General features: G+C 37.8%; 1 protein-coding gene across 1 annotated transcript; it reads right to left on the bottom strand.

Annotated features, from left to right (window-relative positions):
* Positions 1–568: 568 nt before the first annotated feature.
* LOC106155428 (polycystin-1-like protein 2) lies at positions 569–25,208 on the bottom strand. The gene is made up of 23 exons (XM_013530288.2): positions 25,046–25,208; positions 19,106–19,172; positions 14,146–15,003; positions 13,563–13,645; positions 13,288–13,317; positions 12,739–12,873; positions 12,245–12,335; positions 11,576–11,673; positions 10,804–11,025; positions 10,062–10,533; positions 9,560–9,705; positions 9,068–9,301; positions 8,279–8,449; positions 7,695–7,849; positions 6,469–7,312; positions 6,006–6,111; positions 5,333–5,580; positions 4,857–5,031; positions 4,512–4,607; positions 3,730–4,308; positions 2,807–3,367; positions 2,125–2,408; positions 569–1,769 (listed from the first exon to the last, which is right to left on the bottom strand). The coding sequence occupies exons 2-23, from the start codon at positions 19,164–19,166 to the stop codon at positions 1,464–1,466; spliced, it is 5,955 nt and encodes a 1,984-aa protein (XP_013385742.2). The 5' UTR covers positions 19,167–19,172; positions 25,046–25,208; the 3' UTR covers positions 569–1,463.
* Between the last annotated feature and the right edge of the window lie 555 nt (positions 25,209–25,763).

Genomic DNA, 25,763 nt, shown 5'->3' with positions numbered 1-25,763 from the left:
CTGTACAGCTGCATATGTATTGATTTCGCGATGATAAAATGTTTATAAAATGTGAACTCTGTACATAATAAAGCGGCTGAGTCGTATCTAGAGTCGTATGGGTGCCCCTTAAGTTTATTCGCTGATGTAAATTAGCAATAGAAGCGAATGTCATTTTAGTCGTATTTTAAAAGGGTGTGCTCGATAAAGATATCTTTCCATTATGGTTTGGGCACTTTCACATGTCGATTATATCGTACCTTGCATATCGCATCCTATACCAATAATCAAAACAAAAAAGCGGGAAGCAGATGAACACAAGCTTTTCTATCACATGGTTACTTTTATTATAGTCAAAACGTATAGATAATATAATGAAGTAATACTGATAGGTATTGTTGTCTTATTCCACTATAACGTACAATCGTCATGTATATATATATACACTGCGTTTGGACATATTAGCACAATATGTTGTAATTGTAGCATAAAAAATTATTTCAGATTGTAAAATAAATAATCGGTTATTATTTTAATTTAATGTATTATAAATCCGCTCCTCAGTTTTTTTTTTTTTTTTTTTTTACGGTAAAACGAAGAAGACCGCCACTTTGAAATCACCATTTTACGCTTTGAAAACCGATACCACTATGGTGAAAACAATTCATTTTTAATGTGGGCAGAAATCATACTTTTACATGGCAGTGACTCTTGGGCCTTGAAAAAAGAGCTAGCTCCAGGATAAATAATATGGCACAAACATCAGTTCGCTCGCAGGGAAACATTACAGAGATCTATGACTGCATTCCCACGTTTAACCGGCTTAAATGTCTGTCCCGCCTACTAAAAGCTGTAAGGGGGTAATTAACTAAAGTGCGCGCTCGGCTGACAGTTTAGCGTGAACCCCCAGGGAGTTAGGTCGATCCAGATGGATCGATCTAAATCTGTGGGAATGCAGTCTATGATGTCATCCCTCCAACATCAACAACTGTGGCAACAGGTGGCAGATCGGAGCTGACAGACTGCAGTTTCGAGTCCAAAGAACAAATTTAAGTGCTTTTCTATTTGACGTGTCCTGCATGAGAACATCCAGACGAATAAGTTGTGTTGAACCTATGACAAGAGACGGTCGTGAGGGCAGTTTACACCTTCCAAGCCTAATGACCGTAGAGGGCACTGGAGCAGCAGCAGGTAATTTATTACGGATGTGAGTGCATGATGAGTATGTTGATCACGAATTTGGTAATCGATGCATGAACAGAGCTGATGATCTACTGCATGTACAGGATAAATGAGCGAGATGTGTGCGTTGCATGGTTGTAATATTTCCATGTTACCTAAAATTTTCAAACAACGTGAAGTACAGCGTTTTACCGATATTGTTAAGTACCAGCTCGTGCGATGAAAATGAAAATGTTGTTTCTGTCAGATTTTCTATCTCTCTCTCTCTCTCTCTAGATCTCTCTCTCTCTCTCTCTCTCTCGTTACTGTGTCTGTCCTGGAACATCTCCAGTGTTCTCGTTTACTTCCCACGTGACGGCGAGATCTGATTGTCCCTTCTTTGACTTTCCTTTGCGCTTCTTTGATTTTGATTTTGATTTTGGTTTTGGAGCTGGCACTTGGAGAGAATTGCTTGCGTTTTTGTCCTTTGAAGCAGGCATCTTTGGTTTTGATACCCCTTTGATTTCGTCCATTAGTTCTTCTTCTAAACATTCTCTTAATATGGTGTCAACAATGTCTTCATCCCTTTCGGCAAACACTTTGAAGATTTTGAGAAAATTGTCTGACATCTGAAACGGCAAGAACAGTTAGTTTAGCTTTACTTCGTTCCCACGTTTATAACACAATTAAACCACAACAGCATTATTGCTCATCTAAACCTTTCTTTTGTCGGAGAGATCGAAGTGATTATAGCCTTGGTAAATACAGCATGCATGCAATTTCCGTGAGCACGTGTGTGCGTGCGTATGCGTGCCTTTGCTGCACGAGTATGCGTCCTTCTAGATTTGACATGAACGCGTTTTCATGCATTTATAAACACGATTTTTCAAGTTTGGGAATTCCATGTATAATGGACCGGTTTTTCTAACCGAAAAAAAACGAAAAAAAATCAAACGAAAAAAAATCAATATAGCTGTTCATTACCTTTTCGGCCAAGGCCATGGCCGTCTCCATGTCCCTGTCCACGGGTCGTTTCTTAACCTTCTTCTTGGGAACTTGGCCATTTGTGTCCGCGGACATGATGTGTTGTTGCGCAGTCGCACTTCGGATCACCACACGGCGCCGAGCATTTTTGCTCTTGTCACATGATGTGTTGTCCTCAACGCCAGCTACTTCCAGCAGAACCTGCTGAGTGTCGATAGGTGGCGCGGTTGTGCTGTCGTTTGTTTCTTGGGTTGTGACAGCAACTGTGGGTATGTCATTGATCGCTGTTATAGAAAAAAATTTAATCAATTGAAACAGATAGACCATAAGGTTTTTTTTTTTTTTTGTAACTTTATTTCTTTCTTAGAGACGCCGTAGAGTCGAGCGTTGGCTAACTTACTAGAAATGGAAGGTGGGAATTTCTAAATTCACGGAGTTACGTCTTTATCAGTATATTTCTCCAGCTTCTTCCTCCAGAAACAGTTCACCGGATTCTTTTAAAAATATTAAAAAAAGGGCGGTTTCTGGCGGGGAAATTATAACTATGGCACTCTCGAACAGGGAAGTTAAATATGCGCGACCAAACGTACCGGGGTACCTCAGTGAATAGTCTTATCGGAAAGAAAAACATCTGTATTGTTTACATGCTCAAACAGAAACGAATAGACTTAGATACTCTTACCAGGCTTTTTGCGGGAGAGTTTACTCTTCTTCTTCCTGTTGATTAGGGTATCCACCCAAGAATTCATCTTGTTAGACAGGTACTCTGCCAGTTCCTTATCGTACTCCTGTTTGGATTCATCAGTCTTGAGCTCCGCCAGCGTATCATTGATGATAGATATAAACATATTGAGAAGCATGAAGTTCATACTCATTGTAAAGATGAAGAAGAACACTTTCAACAAGAACGTCTCCTCTGTGATGACGTCGGTGTATTTCAACACCCCCAACATGACGCCGAAGAGATTAAACATGGCGAAGGCAATGGCTCGGAACGCTGCCAGAACGCTTCCACTGTTAACCATCAGCGTCAGTCCGAACGTGAAAAGACAGATGATGAAAATCACGGCGTAGGAGAGAAGGTCCAGGAATGACCTGGTCAGGGTTGTGCTCAGGATAGACAGTAGCTTGTGGAAGGAGAGGGGTCGGAAGAGGTGTAACGTGGCCACGAACAGGCTTATGGCAATGGTGAGAGAGTACCCGAAATCCCAGTTGGCTACGAGATCGAAACCAACGAAATGACCTGAAAAGAAAAGGATGGCGTAATATTGCTTTATATACTAATATATGCTTTATGACTGTACTGTGATACCTGATCTTAAGGTTTATGGTATACATGTAATTAGTTAAAATGGTGAGACGCCATCGTGAAACCTACACTATCAAGGCAGTGTATACCGCGTGCAAAAGAGAGAGTTTAGATGGAATGTTTATAACCTGGCGCAGTTATTCATGGAATATACCTAATAGCGACATCATATACTACCAAAATTGGTATATAAATGATAGAAACATATATACAGTATAATATGATAAAACTGATTAAAATTAAACCAAATAATCGTGTGAACAATCAAGCCTGTCTCCGGACTGACTTTAACTTACCATTATTATTTTTCACATCTTCGACGGAACGGATGACATAAACGGTTCTCAGGACAAAGCAAACCATGCTGGCCACGGCGAACAGCAAGTCTATCAGTATTGCATAATTCCACAGGACTTTGAAGTACTTCGATCTTTTCTTGAACATGGAAATGCTCTCCTTCACGAGGAGGTAGAAGACCACAATAGCCCATATGACTTGAATCACCAACAGGATGAAATCGAACGGATTTACATACGGGTACGGCCGGAAACTCACGAGCTCCCTCGTGACGAATATCCCGCCGATGGCCGGCAGTTCCAGTTTGATTCGAACCATTGAAAATACATTCACATTCATATTATTTATGGTAAATTCCACAAAGACCACCCTAGTAAGGCGGTCGATCCAGTTATTGGCCAGAAGCGTGTTCAGAACCGTGATTCCTTCCGCTAGGGAATTGACTTCCACGGCGTATCCACCGCCGTCGTAAAGGCTGAACAACCCAGATACCCAGAGGTCCTTGTCGCCATTGGGAGATGTGTGGTTAAATGCTGTGGCGGACGCATCCACGCCAGCGTTAAGGCCTGCTTCCCACCCTAGAAAGTTATTTTCGGTATTTAGCCTAATTTGGCTACTAATTTAATAATCACTAATAATACAGTTGATTCTTCAAAACGTGTATATTATGATAATTTCTTATAATATGGGATTAAACATCCTTTACCCTCAATATGATAATCCTCTGTACCTACTTGATTGATAATCACCTTACTATACCTCAGTAATATTTTGTACCTACCTGTCTGGTAATTAACTCTGTCTTGGCGTTCAAATGTGTAGTCAGTATTGCAGGAGTTGAACAGGTTCGTCATGTGTGGTATAACGGTACAATGACCTTTGAAAATCACAGAAAATAAACATATCAGTTGAGGGGATAATATCATTGCCTCTTGTAAAAAGCTTCAATACGTTGGACCGTCGACAATGTTTTTCTAAGAATGTCATTAATTATTTTCTTCTAAAACTATTGTATTGTGTCCAAGCTCCGTAAAAATTCACAAAACCTGACTGGTACTAATGGAACCTAAATTTTATAATAATACAGATTCCGTCTCATTAGATCTACACTCTAACATAATCTTACCTTGTACTACTCTGTGTTGACGCAGGCGCAGTGGTCCAAGTCTGAGGGCGTAGATGTCATGAAGGAACTGTTGATCGTAGGCATCCAAGGTAGCCCCCGTATAGTCTGTGTCAGGAAAAACTGCTGGGAAAATCGTCCCGTTTAGCCAGGAAAATATGGTCTCTATTCGCTGAATCTGCAAAACGATGTACAAAAATGAGAGACATCTAGAGGTGTTGTTCCTCAGGAGATATTATGACTTTATGAAATAGAAAAAAAGAGCGACATTTCATGTCAACCTCATCTTACGTGAAATGTGGTCATTCTATTGACCCACAAGCGTGTGCAAACAACGCGCGCGTTTTCAGATGCCTGTCGTGATAACACAAAGGCAGGCAATAGAACAACAGATACATGTAATGTAGGCATGGTGTGGTAGCTTTGCAAAATACCCTTATGCTTGGTATGAAGTGTAAGAACGAGGGAAAAAAACATACCTCACTGAAGGTCCCATCATCTAAACTAAGGCTATTCCTCAAGTTGTCATTCTGCAAGAAGAAGTTGGGATCTCTGTTGGCAAAACAGATCACTAGTAACAGGAACAGATATCCAAGATGCACCGCGATGTCGTTGACCACCCCGGACAGTTTTTGTTCATGTTTCTTCTGTAGCTTTCTCATTTTGATTTCCTCTTCGTCTATCGTGGTGTCCGCCATGGGGACAAATACGGCTTTTGGGATGGTATCTGGATAAAGACGAATGTGAAAATGCATGTATACATATTTAATAATCTCTTGTTGTTGTCGTTTCGTGATTTTGTTTAAAGGCACGTATTTTTGTAATGTGAGGCTGAATGAGGCTTGTGTAAATTTAAGCTACGTGATAATACGATCCTTGATGGGAAAAAATGACCATTATTCAAAAGATAAGCAATCAACAAGCAAAACTGCTCTAGTTAAAAATAGCCCATAAGTTAAAAACTTTCGTTACCAAGAAACAATTTTGTTATCATTACACAAGGAAAATGAGAATCTACAGTGTGTCAACGAAATACGTACTTATTTTGTTTTTCAGTGGCAAATAATACATTCGTAATTTGTGCACTTCCTAGCCAAATGATAGATCTTATGATCACAGAATCTGTGATCTATAATCACATATTATACTTACAGTTGTATGGTAAAAGCACGTGTTCTTCTATGACAAAATCATCGTCGGTCTCGTCGTCTCCGGGCATGCGCATGATGATAGACATGATCAGAGCCAATAGCAGCACCTGGGACAAACAAAAAACATACCTCTCATGAATTTATTTTATAAATACTTTAAAAAGATTTAAGAAAAACATTTCGATTAAAGAACAAAAGTCCTGCATTCCATTGTGATGCTCAAGAATACTTACCAGTCAAAGTGTTTACGTATCGTAATATCGAAGCATTGTTTTTTGAGTTTGTTATTATTCTTGTATGGTTGTTGTCTTGTGAACTACAATATTTGATGCAGTCATTTCAATCTTTTTTGTTTTGTTTTGTTTTGATGACAGACTTAAGCGAAATGTCCTTTATTTTTTGTGTAGTCTTGTTTTTTTAAGATTATTATTACAGAAACTAGTGCCCGCCAATGGTATCATTACCTGTAAAGGTTGTACAACTAAGACCGACTCGCCAAGAGCGAAGAAGAGAGCGAGAAGCCAATTGGTTGATTTGGTCGCCCCCCACTCGAGGCTGTACAATAACGTGAAGAATGCTGACGTAAACACTGCCACAAATGCCAGGATGTACCCGAACACAACAAACCACCAAGGAAACCTCACAGGCTTTCGAGGGGGTTTGGATGGTTTTGCGGGCGTCTCGGGTGGCGGGGGCGGGGACTCTCGCATCATCTCATCAAATTCAGCAATAGCTTTGACGAGGTCAGATTTGTCGTCATTGGTTTTGGATTCTTTGTGGAGTGCTAGCACGTTTTCCACTGCTTTGAACATCTTCTCGTCCTTCTCCTCTGGCACGAGGGCCTTCCTTGCCACAGCCCATTTGTCGGCTTTATACGGGAAAATTGACTTGTCGGTTTTTCTAGGTCTACTCCGTCGAAAAACTTCCAGCATGATAAAGGTAGGGGGGACCACGAGAACACTGGCAATCAGACCAACATACACCTGTCTGAACGTGATCACAATGGGGCCGATGGCGATACCGTTTCCCTTGTCCTCGTTTTCAGTATAGAACATAGCGTTCGATATCATACACAAAAACAGGACAGCCAAGCACGTGGTCAGCCTCTGAACTCTCGTGAGACGACTGGGCGTCGGTCGCTTGGCAACGGAAAACCATAAATGGTCATCGAATATCTTCTTCTTGGCGTTGTTGCTAAGGAGGAAGGAGAAGTCTTCCAGGGCCGTCTCGTCTGCAGCTGTTAGCAGCCTGTCGGTGTTGCCGTCGTCTTTGCAGATGGAGAGCCACTCGTCACAGAGGAAAAGAAATCTGAAAAGAAGCGGCTTATACTCCATAATGTGGTATCAGCTGCGCTTCCGCATTCATATGGTCTCAGCACTGTATAATTATTTGTCCATTTAAACATAATTTTATTCATTTTTCGTACTCCTCTGTCTTATATTTTCACCTTACCACATACAATATTTTTATACAGTATTACTACAATCATTTTATTACTTATATTAGAACGATTTTATGTGATTATACTATGGGGATTTTGTGTGTGATTTTATGTATGTACTCTTTTATGTCTTTCACCCCTGGGATGGGAATAAATATATATCAGTATAACTATTGATTATTGTCTGTAGACCTCTCTCTCTCTCTCTCTCTCTCTCTCTCTCTCTCTCTCTCTCTCAGCTAGACTGACCTGTCCTTGGTTGTGACGTCATAGACTGTTATCTTATCCAGGTGCCAACTGGAGGCATCATCAACCTGGCAGTGCCACACGTGGAGGTGGGTTAATCTGCCCAGTGATCGCGGGGTGCTCAGGACAAAGTTACACACTTTGCCGCGTTTGAAATTCTAGAATTTAATAAATATTGAAGAAATGAGTAATGGAATGAAATTAATTTATCCAGTTATAATTGCCAAACCATTTTGCCTTACTAGCGCCAAACAGGTCAAATAAAAGAAAGTCAACTCGGCCAAAGTTTGTCCTGCATTTATAAGTAATGTTAAACCATGTGGACCAGCTCGTGTGTACCAGAATTGAAGCAGCTGATTATTATTGGGACAATAACTTCTGTCTCCGTAGCGAGTTTAATATTTATAATTATTAGCGCTGTGTATGGGCTTGTATTAAGTTCAAATATTTTTCGAAGAAGTTAGTGTTTTAAACCTAATACGTGTACAGTGTATCTACCACACGAAAGCACACGTCGTTGTCAAGAATAACGATTACACATCATAATCAGTAACGTCACGCTTTTTGAACAGTGTCGTGTAACCTACCTCCCTACTGCGATCCAGGAGCACTTTCGGTTTCGTTCTTCCCTCAGTGCCATACAGTATGACGTAAGGAATAGCTGTAGTGTGCTTGGGGGACTTGGAACTGGTAAAAACACTGAGAAGATAGTGCTGCTGATCCCAGCGCTGGTTTTCCAACAGATGATGGTGAACCCACTAGAAAAAAATAAATAAGGGATATTAGTTCTAAGCGTGTCAAGATGATGCTGTGACGTAATGGTGACGTCCCAACTACACTGTATAACTGTTAAGTAATTTGGAAATTTTTTTGAGAAATCAAGGTTACCCATGTTGGTGTAATAACATTATTCAATTACACAATTTTGATAATTGGAGATTTTTCGCAACAATTCATATTACAACGAAAGTATCACGGTAAAGACACAAAGAATTCGTGCAAACAAACTTTCAGTATATAAACTACAGTCACACAATAGCAGTTAGTGGAAGTATTGATATTAATAGCCTTTATAATCTTATTACCAGTTGTAAAGCTTGTGTGTTATTTCTTAAACATTGGTTGTTCGGTAATTTCAAATTATCCTGATGATAGGTTATACCTTAGATGCGGTAATTGGATAATGTATCAATTAACCAGTACTTTTATGTATTTATTTTCTGTAGAAATACCCGTTGACATGATTGTCCATATGCAAAGTTATAATGATTTCTAGAATAATAAGACCAGCAAAAATGAATAATAACTAAGTGCATAATACAGCTTATGAAATTTTTCGGTTACATTGTACAAATACAAAATTCAGTTTTGCTTACGTTCTCCATATCTTGCTTGTCCTTCCTCCTCGCCCATATCAACAGTAAGAAATACAGCGCCACCAGGGAGCTCATCACTATCAGCACGTGCGGCGCCTGCGCGAGGAGGGCGCTGAAGTTCCCGAACACTTTGCCGAAGTCTATTGTGTTAGGTGGGACGAACAGGCCCGCAGCAAATGAGCCGAAGAAGTTGCTCTTGAAAACCACCTTGTTGGATTTAGAGGCGCCTTTAATCTGAAACACGAATGAAATCCTTCAACGTGTTTTAAGTAACATATCTATATCTGTGATATATTTTACACCGACGGGTAATGTACGATGCCCATATTAAAGCTTATTTTATATTTTTCGTTGTTTCATTAATGCTTTTTTATGAGAATGGGTCAATATTAGTTTGAGGGCGGGAACGATATAATACTTTTCACATATCTAATATAAGTTAAAGATAACTAAAAGCAAAAAGTGTAAATCTAAAGCAAAATCCAACGGTACCTTAAGACCTGATGGCGAACCCCATGATTTAGATGTACGATTATATGAGGAAGGGGTGATTGCAGTGGACCGCATACTCAGGGTACCATTGCCGCCTGTCGATAGGAGCCGCCTGCTACTTCCGCCACCTGATGAGGTGGCTGATTCTGCACGTGAGTAAAACGTTGAAGAATCGCCAAATTATTGTTTTGTTTAAGAAGGTTGTTTCTACTACAGCTCGGATTTCAGTGATTTGATGGCAAGATATTAAATGCCAATAATTGTCCCTTAACCTCATCGCTCTTAAATGCTGCATATACTGCATGTAGGTACTGTTAAGCCAACCACTAATATTAGAAAAACTTCATATATAAATAGATACATAAATTCATTAATAAATATTCATTAAATTAATTAGTATTTAAATTATTTACATTAATATAAGGGAGCAATCTACCTCTTCCATAGATTTATCGGTCTAACAACAAAATGAGGTTTGTGTTTCATACAATCTTACACTTACCCTCGGCCAAAAGAACCGACAAGCCAAGTTTTTGTGCTGTCCCTAATGCCTCTTGTGGTACGACTATCACCAGCGTCCCATTATCAAATTCTTCGTTCACGTCGATATTTTTGTCGGAACTTTCCACAGCAGACGACACAACGAACCGAAAATCATAACTCTGCTTCGTAGCTTCTCCGTCCAGCTTGCCTAGGAAAACCAGCGTCTGGTCAGGAGGAATGTCGAAGGACAACAAGATTGCGGCGTCTTGGATGGCGATGGTTTGAGAGATCCCGTTGTCGGTGGTCATGTTTTCCATGCTTGCTTGAGTTTCTTCAAATTTCATTGCTGCTCCGACTTCGGCCTCGACGAAGCCACCGTCCAGTGCTGCCATCTGTCCCGAGTCCGTCTTCATCTCGAATGTAGTAACTCCGGAAGTGACGTTACTTCCGCCCGGAGCGTACTTGAATGCGTTGTCTGCCATTGCTACCAGCTGAAGAGAAATGCGGAAAGTGTTGAGAAGAAAGCGAATGTCAGGTCACTGGGTTTTGCAAAGGCAACTTAAAGGAGAAGGGAAATGGTTAAACTGAATAAAGTATAAGTCGTACTGCACCCGGAAGAATGATTATTTCATGATTTCAAGAAAATATCAAATAAAAAAAAAATGATATTTTTTATTTGATATTTTATTATTTTAATTTTGGATGCTATTTAAAGATCCTCTGACATCGGAGGATACACTGTAAGCTATTTGATTTCATACCTTGACATTAACGGGTTCCGTTGTCGCCAGAGCTCCGTTGATTTTGATCGTAGTCGAGCTAGTGGTGAAGTTCCCCGCAGCGGCTTGACTACCAGCAACCTTCTGAAGTGTCATGGCGACAGACTTGGTGTTAATTACCACTGGAGGAGAGGAGGTATTCATGCCCCCCAGGATTGTGTCGCCGATAGAGTTGACGAGCTGTTCAGACTTCTCAGCTCGTGCCTATAAAAGAGAGTTCATAATCGGTAACCATGCATAAAAATTACAAACTCAAAAAAGGTAAATCTGAAATACAGTTGTTATTTTAAGGTCTTATTTTTGTTTGAAATACGTATGTGTAATATATATACATTTCTCTTGCATGTACCATACTCTACAGGTAAATAACGCACAGAAGACATGACGTGTCTTATAAAAACTTAAATATTTAATAAATTCTTAAATGCGTGGTCAATTTGGCTATTTGCATGTTCCCGACCAAAAGACCCCTCTCCTTTCTTAAGAGTGGTATTTAGAATATGTTTAAATTATATTAAAATGTATGTATTGACCCAAGGTTAGTCTTGGATACATGTTGACTCGAATTTGTGTTTATAAATGTCTGCACATTCATTAACATTAAAGAAATTAATGAAAAAGAAATAAATAAAAAACGAGCATGCATAGAAACACAGATAAAAAGCTGAATATAGAGCTAGGTTAACTGCCATCTTGGATCAATGCAATGTGAATAACATTAGGCAATGCTATTCAAGAGACCATCAGTACTCACCGCCTTGGCTGCAGTTGCGTTAGCACTGTCCGTAACGTTACTGGCTGGGTCATCACCTAACGTAGTTGACAGCAAGTTGCTAATGGTACCAACGATGGCTGAAATGTAACAGAAAATGTGTTTAGTCAAGATCGGTGTAATGAGATAAGGTGATCAAGCCAAAAATAAAAAAAAAAATATTTCAAAGGTAGTCTTCAGTGGTAGGTCCAGGGGGATGGGGACAGTAAGTGACGTGTTCCCCACCTATTTGGAGGGTAATCCCTGACCCCAGAAAAGTTAAACAAGCGAAATGACACAATGGAAGCTAAGCAGGGGTGGATTTAGGCCATCTTCTGGACGACGGTCAGATTTTCAAGTTTACATTGTCATACATCTAACGTTTTCTGTCGGAAGACGGTCAAAAATGGAAGATGGATCAACAAGGATAATTTGGAAGACTGTCAGAAAATATCTCTGGATCCGCCCCTGCTAAGTAATATTCCGTCCTGAGCCGTACATGTTAAAGTAAATTTGCCCTGTTTTATATTTGCAGAGGGAGGCCCTTTTAATTGCGCCCTCCTTTACTTCACAAAGAAAAAAGCACTGCTTATCTCATCACACCTATCTTGACTGTTAATTGATGGGTTGTGTAGCTGCTAACATTATTTAGCAATTTTAACTCTCAAATACCTGTAGATATTTGTGTTAATGCTGCGTTTCCAAGGTTGGCGTTTGAGGACATCTTGTTAAGTATGGATTCACTGGCGTCGAGAGCTTTGTCCTGCAAAGATGAAAAAATATTGTTACTGTTGGAGAAATAAAATGTACATAAGGTTATTCTCAAGGTACATCTTTATAACATACAAAATACTGTTTACAAATACTTGATATACAGTATTCATATCTGCACAGTGTGTGAGGGTGGTTGGGTGTGTGTGTGTGTGTGTGGCTGTGTGCATACATGTGTGGGATTGAAATCGTATGTATATATGTACATATACGACATCTACTTGTGAACTTCTTTAGCGTGCAGTGCTTGGTCTGCCACACGCGTGCATGTATCTGTACGCATGTATTGTGTGTGTGCGAGTGTGTGTGTGTGTGGGGGGGGGATATGTAAGGAGAGATGTGTCTATTGCGGCCCTTGTGACAATATTCCCAAACAATTTAGTACATTAACTTACCATTGTAGCCTCTGTGATACCGGAGGCATCCGAGTCGGTGATAGACGACAGCGAGTCGGCGACCTTCGCCAAGCCGGCTTCATCGGTGACAGAGTCTATTACGTTCAACATGGCCGATACTGCCATATCTCGTACCTGAAATAATGTGTTCAAGCCAGCATAGAAGTTTAATTGATAAATATATTTCATTTATTTTTATTTATTTATTTATTTATTTATTGCTTTTGTTATTACCTTTTGACATTAAGGACATTAACTTTTGTTGTGCATGTTATATTGCAGGAGAATACTATATGATAAATACAAACTAGATCAAAAATGCGACGACATTCATTTAGGTAAATGTATCTGTGTTCCAGTGAAACAAACAAAGAAAGAAGAAAAATATTAATGAATAAAAGTAAAAGAAAAACGATTAAAAGCATACAAGCCTAGTACAATGTTATTTCGGAAATCGATACCCATTGATTTGCCCATAGCTACTCAGATCACCAATACAAGTAATTATAACACGGTCCAGAAGTGAGTATAATAAACATGACTACGAACCTGTTGTAACTGGTCGGTGTTGGTTGAGCTCTGGAAATAATAGGAAAAATCCAGTAAAACAAATGGGAAACGTATTTATGTTGTGAACGAGTGCACTGTGGTACATGTACAGTTGTGATGACAAAACAACGTTGAGTAACTTTTTTTTGTCTCTTTCCATAATTTGTCTTGATGAAAACGGATTCTTCCCTGAAGTCAAAATCTGTTATATTTATCCACGAATATAACTTTTATCTGATTTCAAACAATGCCTATTAATGAAGCATTTCTCTTACTGTATTACTTATGGCGGCCACCACGCTGTCCAATGCGTCCGGTGAAGTTATTGCAGATGCATTGAAGGATTCCAACAAGTCACCTTTAAAAAGAAAGGAAGCGAGACGATATAAGTTAGACATCTATATATATATTCAAAGGCATGAGATTTAAATATACTCTCCTTTTATATATAAACAAATAAACACCTCCTAGCGATCGGGAACTCTGAGCTGGGGTTGATACATGTCTCTTGTTTTTAATTAATTAATTAATTATAATTTTATTTATTTTATTTATTAATTAATTGTGCATAAATGCTCCGGACAGTTGAGCACTCTGTACCACACTCGCTTATATATATATATATATATATATATATATATATATATATATATATATATATATATATATATATATTGTGGTGGCTGGCTGTTTCAATATATATATATGCCAAGAAACATTGAAACGCCCAACCACCACAATGGCTACTTTAAAAACAGTTTTAAAGCACGTGAATCAAATGCCACGAGCAACACATATTTCTGTGGTGTATTTCTGTGCAAAAATATATATAGGCCTACATATATTTGTTTCACTCACCCAACTGATCCTCACCAGTGTCTTCAGGGCACACTGATTCATAGTACGATGCATCCAGAGTCCCGTTCTGTACCGCAGCCAGCATGGAGGCACAGGCCGCTGCATCCGGTCCGGAATCTCCTGTATATCCCGAGGATCCGTTAGACTGCGCACACATGTATTCGTAGTCAACCATGGGGACAGTGCCGTTCAGGACAAGGCCGTAGAGGGCGTTGCAATACTCCGCCGAATACCCCGAGTTTCCGGGATAACCTGATGATCCGTTATAATACCCGGATTCACCGGGATAACCTGATGATCCGTTATAATACCCGGATTCACCGGGATAACCTGATGAACCGTTATAATACCCGGATTCACCGGGATAACCTGATGAGCCGTTATAATATCCGGATTCACCGGGATAGCCTGATGAACTATTATAATATCCAGATTCTCCGGGATAACCGGATGAGCTATTATAATACCCAGATTCTCCGGGATAACCCGACGAGCTGTTATAATACCCGGATTCACCGGTATAGCCTGATGAGCCATTATAATACCCGGATTCTCCGGGATAACCCGACGAGCCATTATAATACCCGGATTCACCAGGATAACCGGATGAGCTGTTGTAATATCCGGATTCACCGGGATAGCCTGACGATCCATTTGCACAAGAGCTGGATTCCCAGACAGTTTGGTTGACTTCATTATTTAAAAAGGCGGTGTACAGGCTGCTGCAGTAGCTCGACAAACCCCCTGAGGGTCCAGTGGAGTTTGTCATGTTGCCCCCGCACAGGGAGTCATAGTAGGACTGGTTTGATTTGCCGTTTAAGAGGTCTAAGTATAGCGCACCGCAGTCTTGACAAATCCCTGTAAAGTTAGATACATGTCGGTGAAAATCGTTACTAAAATTGGCGCTCAACATAGGCACTGGATGATATCATCGTAAATTAGTTTTCAAGTTAAGAGCTTGTCCACGAGAGAACCAGCCCAGGGTGGCAAGGTGGGGGTCAGCGGATTTCAACCAAATTTGTTGTATGGAGGCATATTAGGAAGTTATTCATGAGTTAGGAAGGAATCCCAAAAATATCCTTTCTTCAGAGAATTATAGCCTATTATAAGTCATGGCTTATGTAGCCTCTTTGAGACTCCATTTTTACCTTGGAAAAATAATGATATATTTTGTGTAAATTAAACAAAAATGGAGAAAACTAAAAAATATTAGACTTTACAATCATTGAAAACAATCATTTGGCTTGCCACAGATATATGTAGAATTCAGATAAGACCCTGTTTGGGCGAGCCACACCCATTTATAACACCCCTCCCCCCAAAGTCCAATTTTGATACTACCATCTTTAATTGCATATATCTCCATCTTCACAGGGTTTACAGCTATAAAACTGCATGAATATTTTAGGCAGATATGGGTCATTCCAAATCAAGTTTCAAAAGTTACTGCTGTATTAAAACAGGTACTGAAAAATACCTCCAAAGTTGGCCATTTTTAAGGCAAAAAATCATGGTGGATTCATTCAAGTCTATGTAGACGATAGGTTTGATTAATTTATTAAACCATTTTGCTCTACAATGATGTTACTAAATTAATAGGGCTGGTGAACATGGAAAGTGGGTGTGTACTAATGAATATCAGGTCAGTAGGTCAAGGTCACTGGGCTTCATATTTGTAAATTGCCATATATGGACTTCTTAATTTATATGGACAAAAAATTTAGAGGAAATAAATCATAGATTCTGTTACTTTGGATAGGCACTGGCAATTAACTTGAGAGTTTACAAGATAATTTTAATATATATATATTTTTTTTAATATCATCAATTTGGTGAATACAAATTAAAATCTTAGTTTAGTAGCGATTTCTTTTTGGTGCAATATTTATCATATAGAGATCAGGATATGCCATAGTATTTATGATAGCAAAGCCAGAACAAATCTTTTTCAATTATCAAGAGTTTTTTCTTAATCATCCACACCACTTTTTGGTGACTATTTATGAGCATACAGTAACTAAAAAATTATTCGATTTAGTTTATTGTTGTCTCAGATGAATAATTACAAATAATAAAAAAATCACAACATTATAATATAGCAATACATGCAAAGCAGTGCAACATTAGTTGTGATCATTACAAACTATATCATAATGTAGCAAAACAAGATAATTTTCTATTCAAAAAGCAAAACTAACACAACCGCAAAATATATCCTGGTGTTATGAAACATCTTTGCAGTTTTGTATCAAACATTACAGCTCATAACATCAAAGTTTTTAATACATTCAAAAATAACTGCCGATTTTTTCTTCCTGAATAGTCTGTAACCCTCCTTACTGACATTTCAATCTCATCTTCATGCTCACAAATGCTAGGTTCTGCTGGCCTGTTTCTTGTGCCCTTCTAAACTCCTTCAGTAAAAACTCCTTTACTTTATTTAAATATAGTTTCAAAGGTTTAGATGACTTTAAAGCTCATCCATTGTGTAACTCAGTGAGATATTCAAGAGGGTGGAGTTCTCTCACAGCTGATGTGCTTTAAGTTTTTCTTTAGTTAGATTGTTGGCCCACTAGACTTTAATTTGATCAAAAGCTGTTTTTTTTGGCACATTTCATAACTGTGGTCTAAAAAAGGACCTTACAAATACTCTTCAGTCTTAGTAGCAAAAGATTTCAGAGAAAACTTCTCTGGACAAGAAAAAATGTCCCTGTTTGTGATCTTGCTTGGTATAGTCCCAGCTGGCATATTTGCCTCAGAAAAACCCAAATTAACTTTAACATCAGTATCACTCATGTTAAAACTGCTCAAGGAAGGAAGACACCTTTTCTCATGTTGTAGGAATCAAGAAAGCTAAATTGTTGTAATTGGACACTCCAGTCCACGCAGGTTTGGAAGATGTCTGTCTAGCTGGATGTAGAAAATGGCTCCAACTGCAGAAACTAGGGCCTCATGCATCTCCTCAGCATTTGTTATATTGTGGCTTTCATTTACATACATGCCTTTTTACAACAGCCATCATTTCCACACTAGTTTCAGTTTCTGCAAGACTTTGGACTCTTTTGCTGACCATAAGATCACTGTGTGTCAAATAACACTTCTCAAATATGCCTGAAAAATAAATATAGCTTACTATAGACACATGAAAACACTTATCTGAAAGTTAATTGATATATTGATGAAAAATAAATTATTATCCCATTTGTCCATGTTTTATAAGTAAGGCATGGTTTCGAATATTAATTATGATGAGCCTAGCAATTTTGCCAAGACCAGCCCTAGCTTCAATCTAATTCCAATTGTTACCCTTAAATTTATTTTACCCAAGTACCATTAAACCTACATAAATACCCACACAAATATAGCTTAAAAGATAAAATTATCACAGGTCCTTAGGCTGCAATTTCATTATTTGAAAGGGGGCATTTTTCTTTTTAAAAAAATGGAGCGTTTACCATTAAAAAATTACACCTAGATCATTTTTCTGAGTGAACTTTTTTTCTGGATTTTAGCCTGTATTAAAATACAAACAAACCCGTTTCTTACCTGAACCAAGTGGCATCAGTATATTCAAATGGCTTTTTGTCTACACTGACATCTGCAAGTTAATCCCATGACATATTTCGTTATAGGCTCGTTTTCCCGTGTGGATGGTTTCCAGCACAAACCAAGCCCATATCCCAGTGCTGGTCACATGGTGTAACCCATTTATTCTCCCAAAGATACTTGAAAAAGTCCAATTGCTGTCATCGGATACAAAAGAATTCACACCTGACAAGAATCAGTGTGCTTTCGTAACTCACGCTGTTTTGCTTCACGTAAACGTGACGAAGATGACTGTTAATATCTCTGTTGCAATTTTTCAATACACTACATGTTTTTTTATATCTGTAGACAGAGTATAAACCACATGATATACGACTTCGTTGAGGAAGATTTGTAAACAAACAGTCTGCGATTTCCGCCATGTTGGATAATGACGTTGTGTTGTTCTGACGTTAGTACATTAGTTTCACATGGTTTTAAAATGTGTTAGATGCTCGTTTTAACCAGAAAAAAATTAGAATAGGTAAAATGAAAATAAAAAGTTCAACTAACAGTGTTTTAAACCATTCGTTGACTTGAAAGAGATGGCTGAAGTTCAGTGCACCGATATACGTGTTCGGATATATTTACGAAAAATGAAGAAATTAGGTCATGTTCTATCTGTTACAACGGACAAGTTGTAGAACAGCAGTAAGTTTTGATTTCATGTATAAATAGATTAATGAGTTATCTGTTAGTCCTGAACACGCTTTACCCCAAAGACCTGTGAAGATGAAGATATTGTCAAAAATAGAAGGGGGGTGTTCAAAGCATGTGGTTTGTAGGCCTGAGAAAAACGCTTGGTTTGTTACCATGGAAACAAAGAGAGTGGAAAAAGTGTATATCATTTTAATCCTCTATCTTTAGGTTATAATATATCACCAAACTAAATCATTTGGTGACACCTGTATAAACTTTAAGGCCAATCAATATAACCTTGTTTTTCAGAAGAATTTTTGGTTGATAAACCCCCCAAATTGTCACTGGCCATATCTCTGTAAGTAGGGATTTTTTTCAGGAAATATTGCAGCCTCAGATATTGTTCATATAAAGGTTCAAACACACCAAATATGATGTAAATCCGTTCACCCCCACCTTGCCGCATTTTCTACATTTGGTTTGGTTTTCTCGTGGACACACACTTAAAACATCATCTGATGTTTGATAAGCACATCATTCTCTCTTTCTCTCTCTCTCTCTCTCTCTCTCTCACACACACACACACACACACACACACACACACACATAAAAAAAGCAGTTGCACATGCCTCTTCAACCACATAGGCATGCGCATAGATACAGACAGACGGTTGCACCCACGCCAAGGGGATAAAAACCCAGTGAACATATTAGAATAATAGATAAAAAGACCTACCGTGATAAATACAGGCAAAGAGCAGGATGGCACCCACTACACATCTCATCAAAACCGTCATTGTCACCTGCAATGGATACAAGACAGAAATTTATCCAATTCAGATAGAATTATGTGATGTTAATATGTTATGGAGAAGGAGAAGAGAAGCAGCACTAAAATATATGTTCCTTGTTTTCCTCGCTGGAAATAATTATAAAGTTACTAAGCCTATATCGATGTACATGTACTAGTTTATACTTCAGCTGCGTTAGACTTGAAATAAATTGTCGGGTCTATACGGAATACCATATAATCGCAAGCCACGTCTAGGCCTATTCGTAAGCTAAAGTATTAATTTCTTTCATCCTTCTATTGCATTTTTCATCATAAAACCTTTTTCACTCTCCTTCAATATGACTATCGTGCCTTGCGTTACACTCTTACAAATATACCTGTGCATCTCTTTGGCGATGAAACTGTTGTAATGAAAAAAGTGTTGGTTGGCGGTTTTTAGTAGTTCTTGTCCAAGCTCCTGTCCATCATATGTTATTTTACCATTTACTTCACAACGGTATTCACTTTCCTTCAGTGTTAAAAAGTCACGCAGTTTATCTTTATCAGAACTTAAATATAGCCGTAATTGTTTTCTATTTACATTTATAACAAAAGAAACTAAACAAAGGAACGCCTTTTTTATGAAATATGGGACCATTAAACATTGAATGATTGATAAGGGACTTCAATTCAATTCAAGTCTGTTTTGGTTATTTCCGTGACAACACACTTCTGTTTTAGCTGCAGTCATTTATTTTCCTCGGTCTTTTTCTTAAGATATTTGCACAAAATTACTTTATTATTTACCTTTATTATGAGTTTTCGTAAAATGGGCATGGGTCATAACACATTGTAAAGGCTTGCAATACAATCTAATCGAATATTGATTAGTGCGGTTGCACTAATTAAATCATTCTGAGTTCACCGTTTGGAAAGGCAATATTTGACCTTGTCGGGAGGAAATAAGTCACATAAAAGAATTTTTCCGTTAAATAAACAATTACACATGGAATATAAAGCCAACTTGACTTCAATGCCATTCACTAGCTGGATCAATCAGGTCGGGTAATTTTGCAAAAGGTACATGAATTTAATTAGATAAGCATCTAAACAAGCAAACTATATTATTTGTAGTATTACAGTATTATTTGTAGAAATGGTACAGATAATCGAAATGAAATGCTGGGACGGTAGAGCAATGATGGTTGGTGAATAAGCCATGTTTAATTTTCTTTCTAGAAGAAAATTCCAATTGGTTCTCATAGAAAACTGTACATATGTATTAAATACAAATGAGTATCTTATCGTCCATTTCCAGTGACGGAGCACCATCCGCACAAAGCGTTGCCGTGCTGGAAACATATAATTAGGCGCTACATGAGAAATGTTAATAATGTTGACTATAGATTATTTCTCGTCATTACCTTCCCTCATAATCGGCTGACCACAATCAGTTATGCAGAATATTGGTTTTATTGAACTCTGTCGACCCAATGGGACGTAACGGCATTGACTTGCACCTTCAGACGTGTGGCGATCGAACTAATAAGTATTCGAGATCCTGAAATCTGTGTCACAAAAGAGTTTTAGCCCAAAATTTGGTTTTAACTTTTGGCCTGATTCTGTTCAAGATAAATTCATAGTATTCCACTTAAATAAAGTTAATCTTCCACGAAAAAAGCATTTTTTATGTTCTCTAGATGATACAATGTAAAACAGAATTATACAGTGATACATTATATTGAACTCTTACAAATTTATCTTGAATCAAAGTAGACTTAGACTTTGCTTTAAACAAACGGGTATTTTTCGTGCTATAAAACTTCAACAAACACCTCACATTTTAACCACTGGAGAAGCTGAAAGCTTATTGATTCGATCATGGATTGTGCAGATCTCCTAAAGGTTGCACCCCAAGGTAGCATTGCTAGCCAGCGGCTAGTATTGAAAGATGCGATATCGTGTCCCCAGTGTGACGTCAAACACCCAAACCCAATATAGAAGTGCAATGAGGTCACAGGTACGCTCTTATAATATTTAGTGCACATATTACAAACTCATGAAATCATGAATAATAACGAATTATTTATTGTCCAACCCAAAAAAAGAACATACGTTACTGTCACAAATGCAAAACGTCCAGGTTTGAAACGTTGTCCTCCCTTTGAACATTCAAACATCACTTGTTTTTTTCTTGTCTCCTACAGGTATAAAATATAATATTTTGTATAGAGCAGTTTTATTTAATTTTTTTAGCTACTTTAGTTATTTCATTTTTCTTTTTTGTCACTGAATTGTAAATAAGGGGGGGTACACCCTACTGACAACAAAATAAGCATTAGATAAATTACTTGCCATCTGTGATACTAATATTGTATTAAAAATGTCAAATGTCACGAAATCATAATGTACTTTTCAGTCAGCAACAGGAATACCTGTTTCTTATTGCACAAGTACTTGGGGAATATGAAACTCTCTGAATTTTTTTCTGGGGAACATACGTTAACTAGTATTAGCCATGACGCAAAGTCCCTTGAGTTACATTTTAAATATTTATACAAAAACATCCTTACGTCATACATAATTTTCCATGACTGAATCACCACAGTATACATCGGAACAAGATATACAAATTAAAATTATATGGCCCGGAACATACACACACTGGACAAAAGAAGTGTCACCCCTACTGAGCCAATACTATGGGGGAGATAAATGACTGCCGAATGATATGCTCCTGGTATCATTTTATTAACATCAAATTTCACAAAAAATCACAAAATGAGATCAAAATATACATTCTACCAAAATATGCAGTTTCAAGTCCAAAATTAGTACTTAGTGGCATAGCCACGTGACCTAATAATAGGTGCCAGTCTACGAAGCAAGGTTTCATATAATTGTCTGATGCGTTCAGAGCTAATGCTGGCCCAAGCATGAAACACTGAATATAACAGAGTTTATCTGCTGGTTAGACGGGCATTTGTAAAAAGTTTTGACATATCATTCCATACATTTTCTATTATGTTTGCATCCGGACTCTGGGCAGGCCACATCGCCCTGCGAATGTCCTGTTGGTCAAACCAATAATCAACTGCTCTGGGCCTGTGACAAGGAGCATTGTCATCCTGGTGAACAAATGGATAATTCCTGTCACCAAACATGTTAGTAATAGATGGTAGCAAGCCTGACTCCAAAACATCGATATATTTCTAGTGATTCATGTTTCCATCAACCACTATCAATTCGCCCAAGCCATGGATGCTGATGCAGCCACACACCATGATGAATATGCTGCTCCGGGTTCGAAAATTAAGTGCATGTGGTTCAAATGCTTTACCAGCAGTTTGCCAGCATCGTACCCGTCTGTCATCAGAGGTCAGACCAAAGCGACACTCATCAGAAAAAAATATATAGGACCAATTGTCATGAACTGTCCAGTTCCAGATCCTGTTGACCCTAGTTTACTCTACGTTGCCTGTTTTGTAACGATATAAGAGGTTTCAGTCTTGCTACCCTGCTGTACACTCTCTGAGCATGTAACCGACGCCTAGCAATTTTCACAGACACATTCTTATGTGTGAAATTGTTCCACTGTGTTGTCAACTGACAAGCAATGTCGAACTTTGACAACCTGGACATCAAAATCAGTCGTCGGTCTTCACGGCCAGTATTTTTTCTTGGACGACCCATCAGAGGCAATTTGTCTCTTGATCCAGTGTTTCTATACCGAGATCAGACCCTCTGCACGGTTCTGACTGAACAATTCAATTGTATCGATATTCTGACATTGCTAATATTCCGCCTCTTCAGGTTAAAAACTTGCACCTATAACCGTTAGATAATTGCCTGTATCTTGCCATATTGGAGGAAGACAGGAATAACATTTGCTGTACATGTACAAGACCAACAATACAATTCCATGGTATAGCGGTTTTATACTCATTAGTCACATTATAAGTAAACCAGGCATTATAAGTACCCAAGATCTGCCTACTTTTATTACTCTGAGTTAGGGGGTGACACTTCTTTTGTCCGGTGTGTGTACGTTACCGGAACATACGTTACAGTTTAGGCTCCTTAAATAATGTATAGACATTGTAAAAATTTAATGCAGATGTAAAATTGAGGCAGCCGTGGATTTTTGTTCTATACACACATATGCTTGAAAAAATCAATACAACTTCAAATTCATTCAATTTTATTTTTTGATACTTCGGGCATGTGAACTGCACCTCTATATTGGGATTGAATGGACAAAGAGTTTCCCACGATAGAGAGTCCGGTCCCCGTTAATTTGCACAGGATGGCCCTAGATTTTGACCCACTAACATTTATAATTAAATGGAGGACGGACTCTCCGTTACACGGACCCACAGATTGGCCACACGGCCTTAGTTATGTCGTTCTAATGTCTTGCCCAGCTCTGTTCTTTCTTTGACTGAAACTGCATCTAAGTCCATCTACCCAGCAAATTATCTTTTGACGTTCTGAAACTTAAGAGCAGTAAACGGATTTTAATTTTTTAAAGTTTTTATTCCTACGCAGTGTCAAATTTCAATCCCACTATTAAACCAGAATCATACATATTTTTATGGGCAGCTGGTTTATATATATATATATATATATTGTTTGTTTGTTTGTTTGTTTTTTGTTGTTGTTGTTGTTTTGTTTTGACAAAGACATTATAATAAAGTAACAAGGATCCCACTGTAACTTCCATGTCTTTCTAGTTTATGGTGAAGGAGCCAAATATCATATTGAAAAATGGTGAGCCATTCATATTTTCAAAATAAAAGATATGCCCCATTTCTTAATCTTATGCATCTTAATGTCTTCCCCAAAATATGCGCTTCTGTTTTACGTCATTTTAAAGAGGAGCCTTCATACTATAAATAACATCAGCATGCATGTAGCAATTGGGATTTTAAGGAAACAAAAGTATTAATACATAGCACAAATGTTCGGTAATTTTACACTAGTGCAAAAATGTCAACCTATTCCAGGTATCTATTCGTTGCAGCTTTACACAAGACCACGTTTAATATTTAAAAGGCAATGAGAAAAACTGTTGTTTGGAAATAATCCGTCAAACAAAATTACTAGCGTTTTCGATATTTTTCTTAAAACAGAAAGTGCAATTTATATTTCATCGCAAGATAAAATAGCACTTCAATTTTTTTTTATTCAGAAGAGAATTTTGCTTTATGATATATTTTATTTTGTCTTTTAGCCTGACCGTAAAATTATCATCATTCTCCTGATATCCTCCTTATGTGATTTCTTTGTCAGAGTTAGTTCAACGTTTTCACTTTTACTTTTTCAAAAAATTCAGTGAACAAATAATTAATTTAAATATGTAAATTTAAAGCGAAATTCTGTTAAACCCTTTCCCCTCATAATTTACACTGTATTTCCATATAGGTCACAAATACTACAAAGCTTCGTTTTATCATTTCCAGCTTTTCGTATTTATTTTGCATTGCTTTAACCATATCTATATTATAGTTGTTTGCTTGCCTTCCCAGAGAATACATACGTAGAATAAAAACGATTACAATTTTAAAGAAGGTACAGTTTAAAGTCTCTTTTGTCTCCCGAAAGATAATTTTTTGTCATGGGGATTTTGTTTGTGTCATATAGGAAACTGATTTTTATAATGTATATACGTTACATGACATTTGCTTCAGCTTCTTATATATATCTTTAAACAAAGAAATACAGTGTCAAAGAATAACTGCAGGAACTTAGAATTTTTTTAATGCGCAGCCCGACTATTGTTGTCATGTATGCCACTGTTGATAGTTAGACACTAATTGTGCAAGTTTCCAGTAAAATATATAGTAAACTGATATATCTCTAAATTAAGAAAAAAGCGGATCTGTTAAAGTATTATCCACTTACTTTCGGAAGGTCGAATTGGTGAATACCCACACACTCAGCTCTCCATAGTGCTGCTCAGCGTCAACGAGTGTTTCTTCTTGATGGAAATCTACAGGAGTCAGGCGACATGGAACTCTGTTAATATGATTTGACCCCGGTCTTCGCTGATATTTGTCCTAACCCGACCTTATTGAATTTCGAAATTTGACGAACCAAGCACGAAGGAAATAATCACTTTCAGACGTCAGAACTTTGATACATGTTCGATTAGTACTAGAAATCAATCAGAACAGTTTCATAATTTCAGCAGTGAGTAGACGATGAGGGGTTAGGTTATCTAAGGAGTTATAGTACGACATTGTCAACAAATCTTTGTAAAATGGATTAATTCTCATTGATAACATTTTTCAATTCAGCACTTGTATTTTTTATAGTTTGAAGTATTGTTGATTTCTATTTTTAAACACAATTATTTGGTGTAAGGTGCTGACAATTATGTCAGTATATGATTTGTAGATCAATAGCCCATATTCTCGTATTCTCGTATTATGTGTTTTATTGATTATGTTTATACATGTCAAATAAGGATACCTCAATTATCTTTTTTTTTAAATTTCATACATGGGTTTTTATGGTTTGGATACAAAGGAGCGTTCTCTTTTTACGGTTCACCTTTTTTTTTTTTTTTTTTGTAATCAAATATTTCTTCAGCAGTAATTTTCTCTATGTTAACTTATTG

The sequence above is a fragment of the Lingula anatina genome, chromosome 10 (genome assembly GCF_051362555.1).
Source record: "Lingula anatina isolate TDL-2025a chromosome 10, LinAna3.0, whole genome shotgun sequence".
NCBI lineage: Eukaryota > Metazoa > Brachiopoda > Lingulata > Lingulida > Lingulidae > Lingula > Lingula anatina.
Note: the sequence above shows the minus strand (reverse complement) of the source record. Positions and strands in the feature narration are given on the sequence as shown.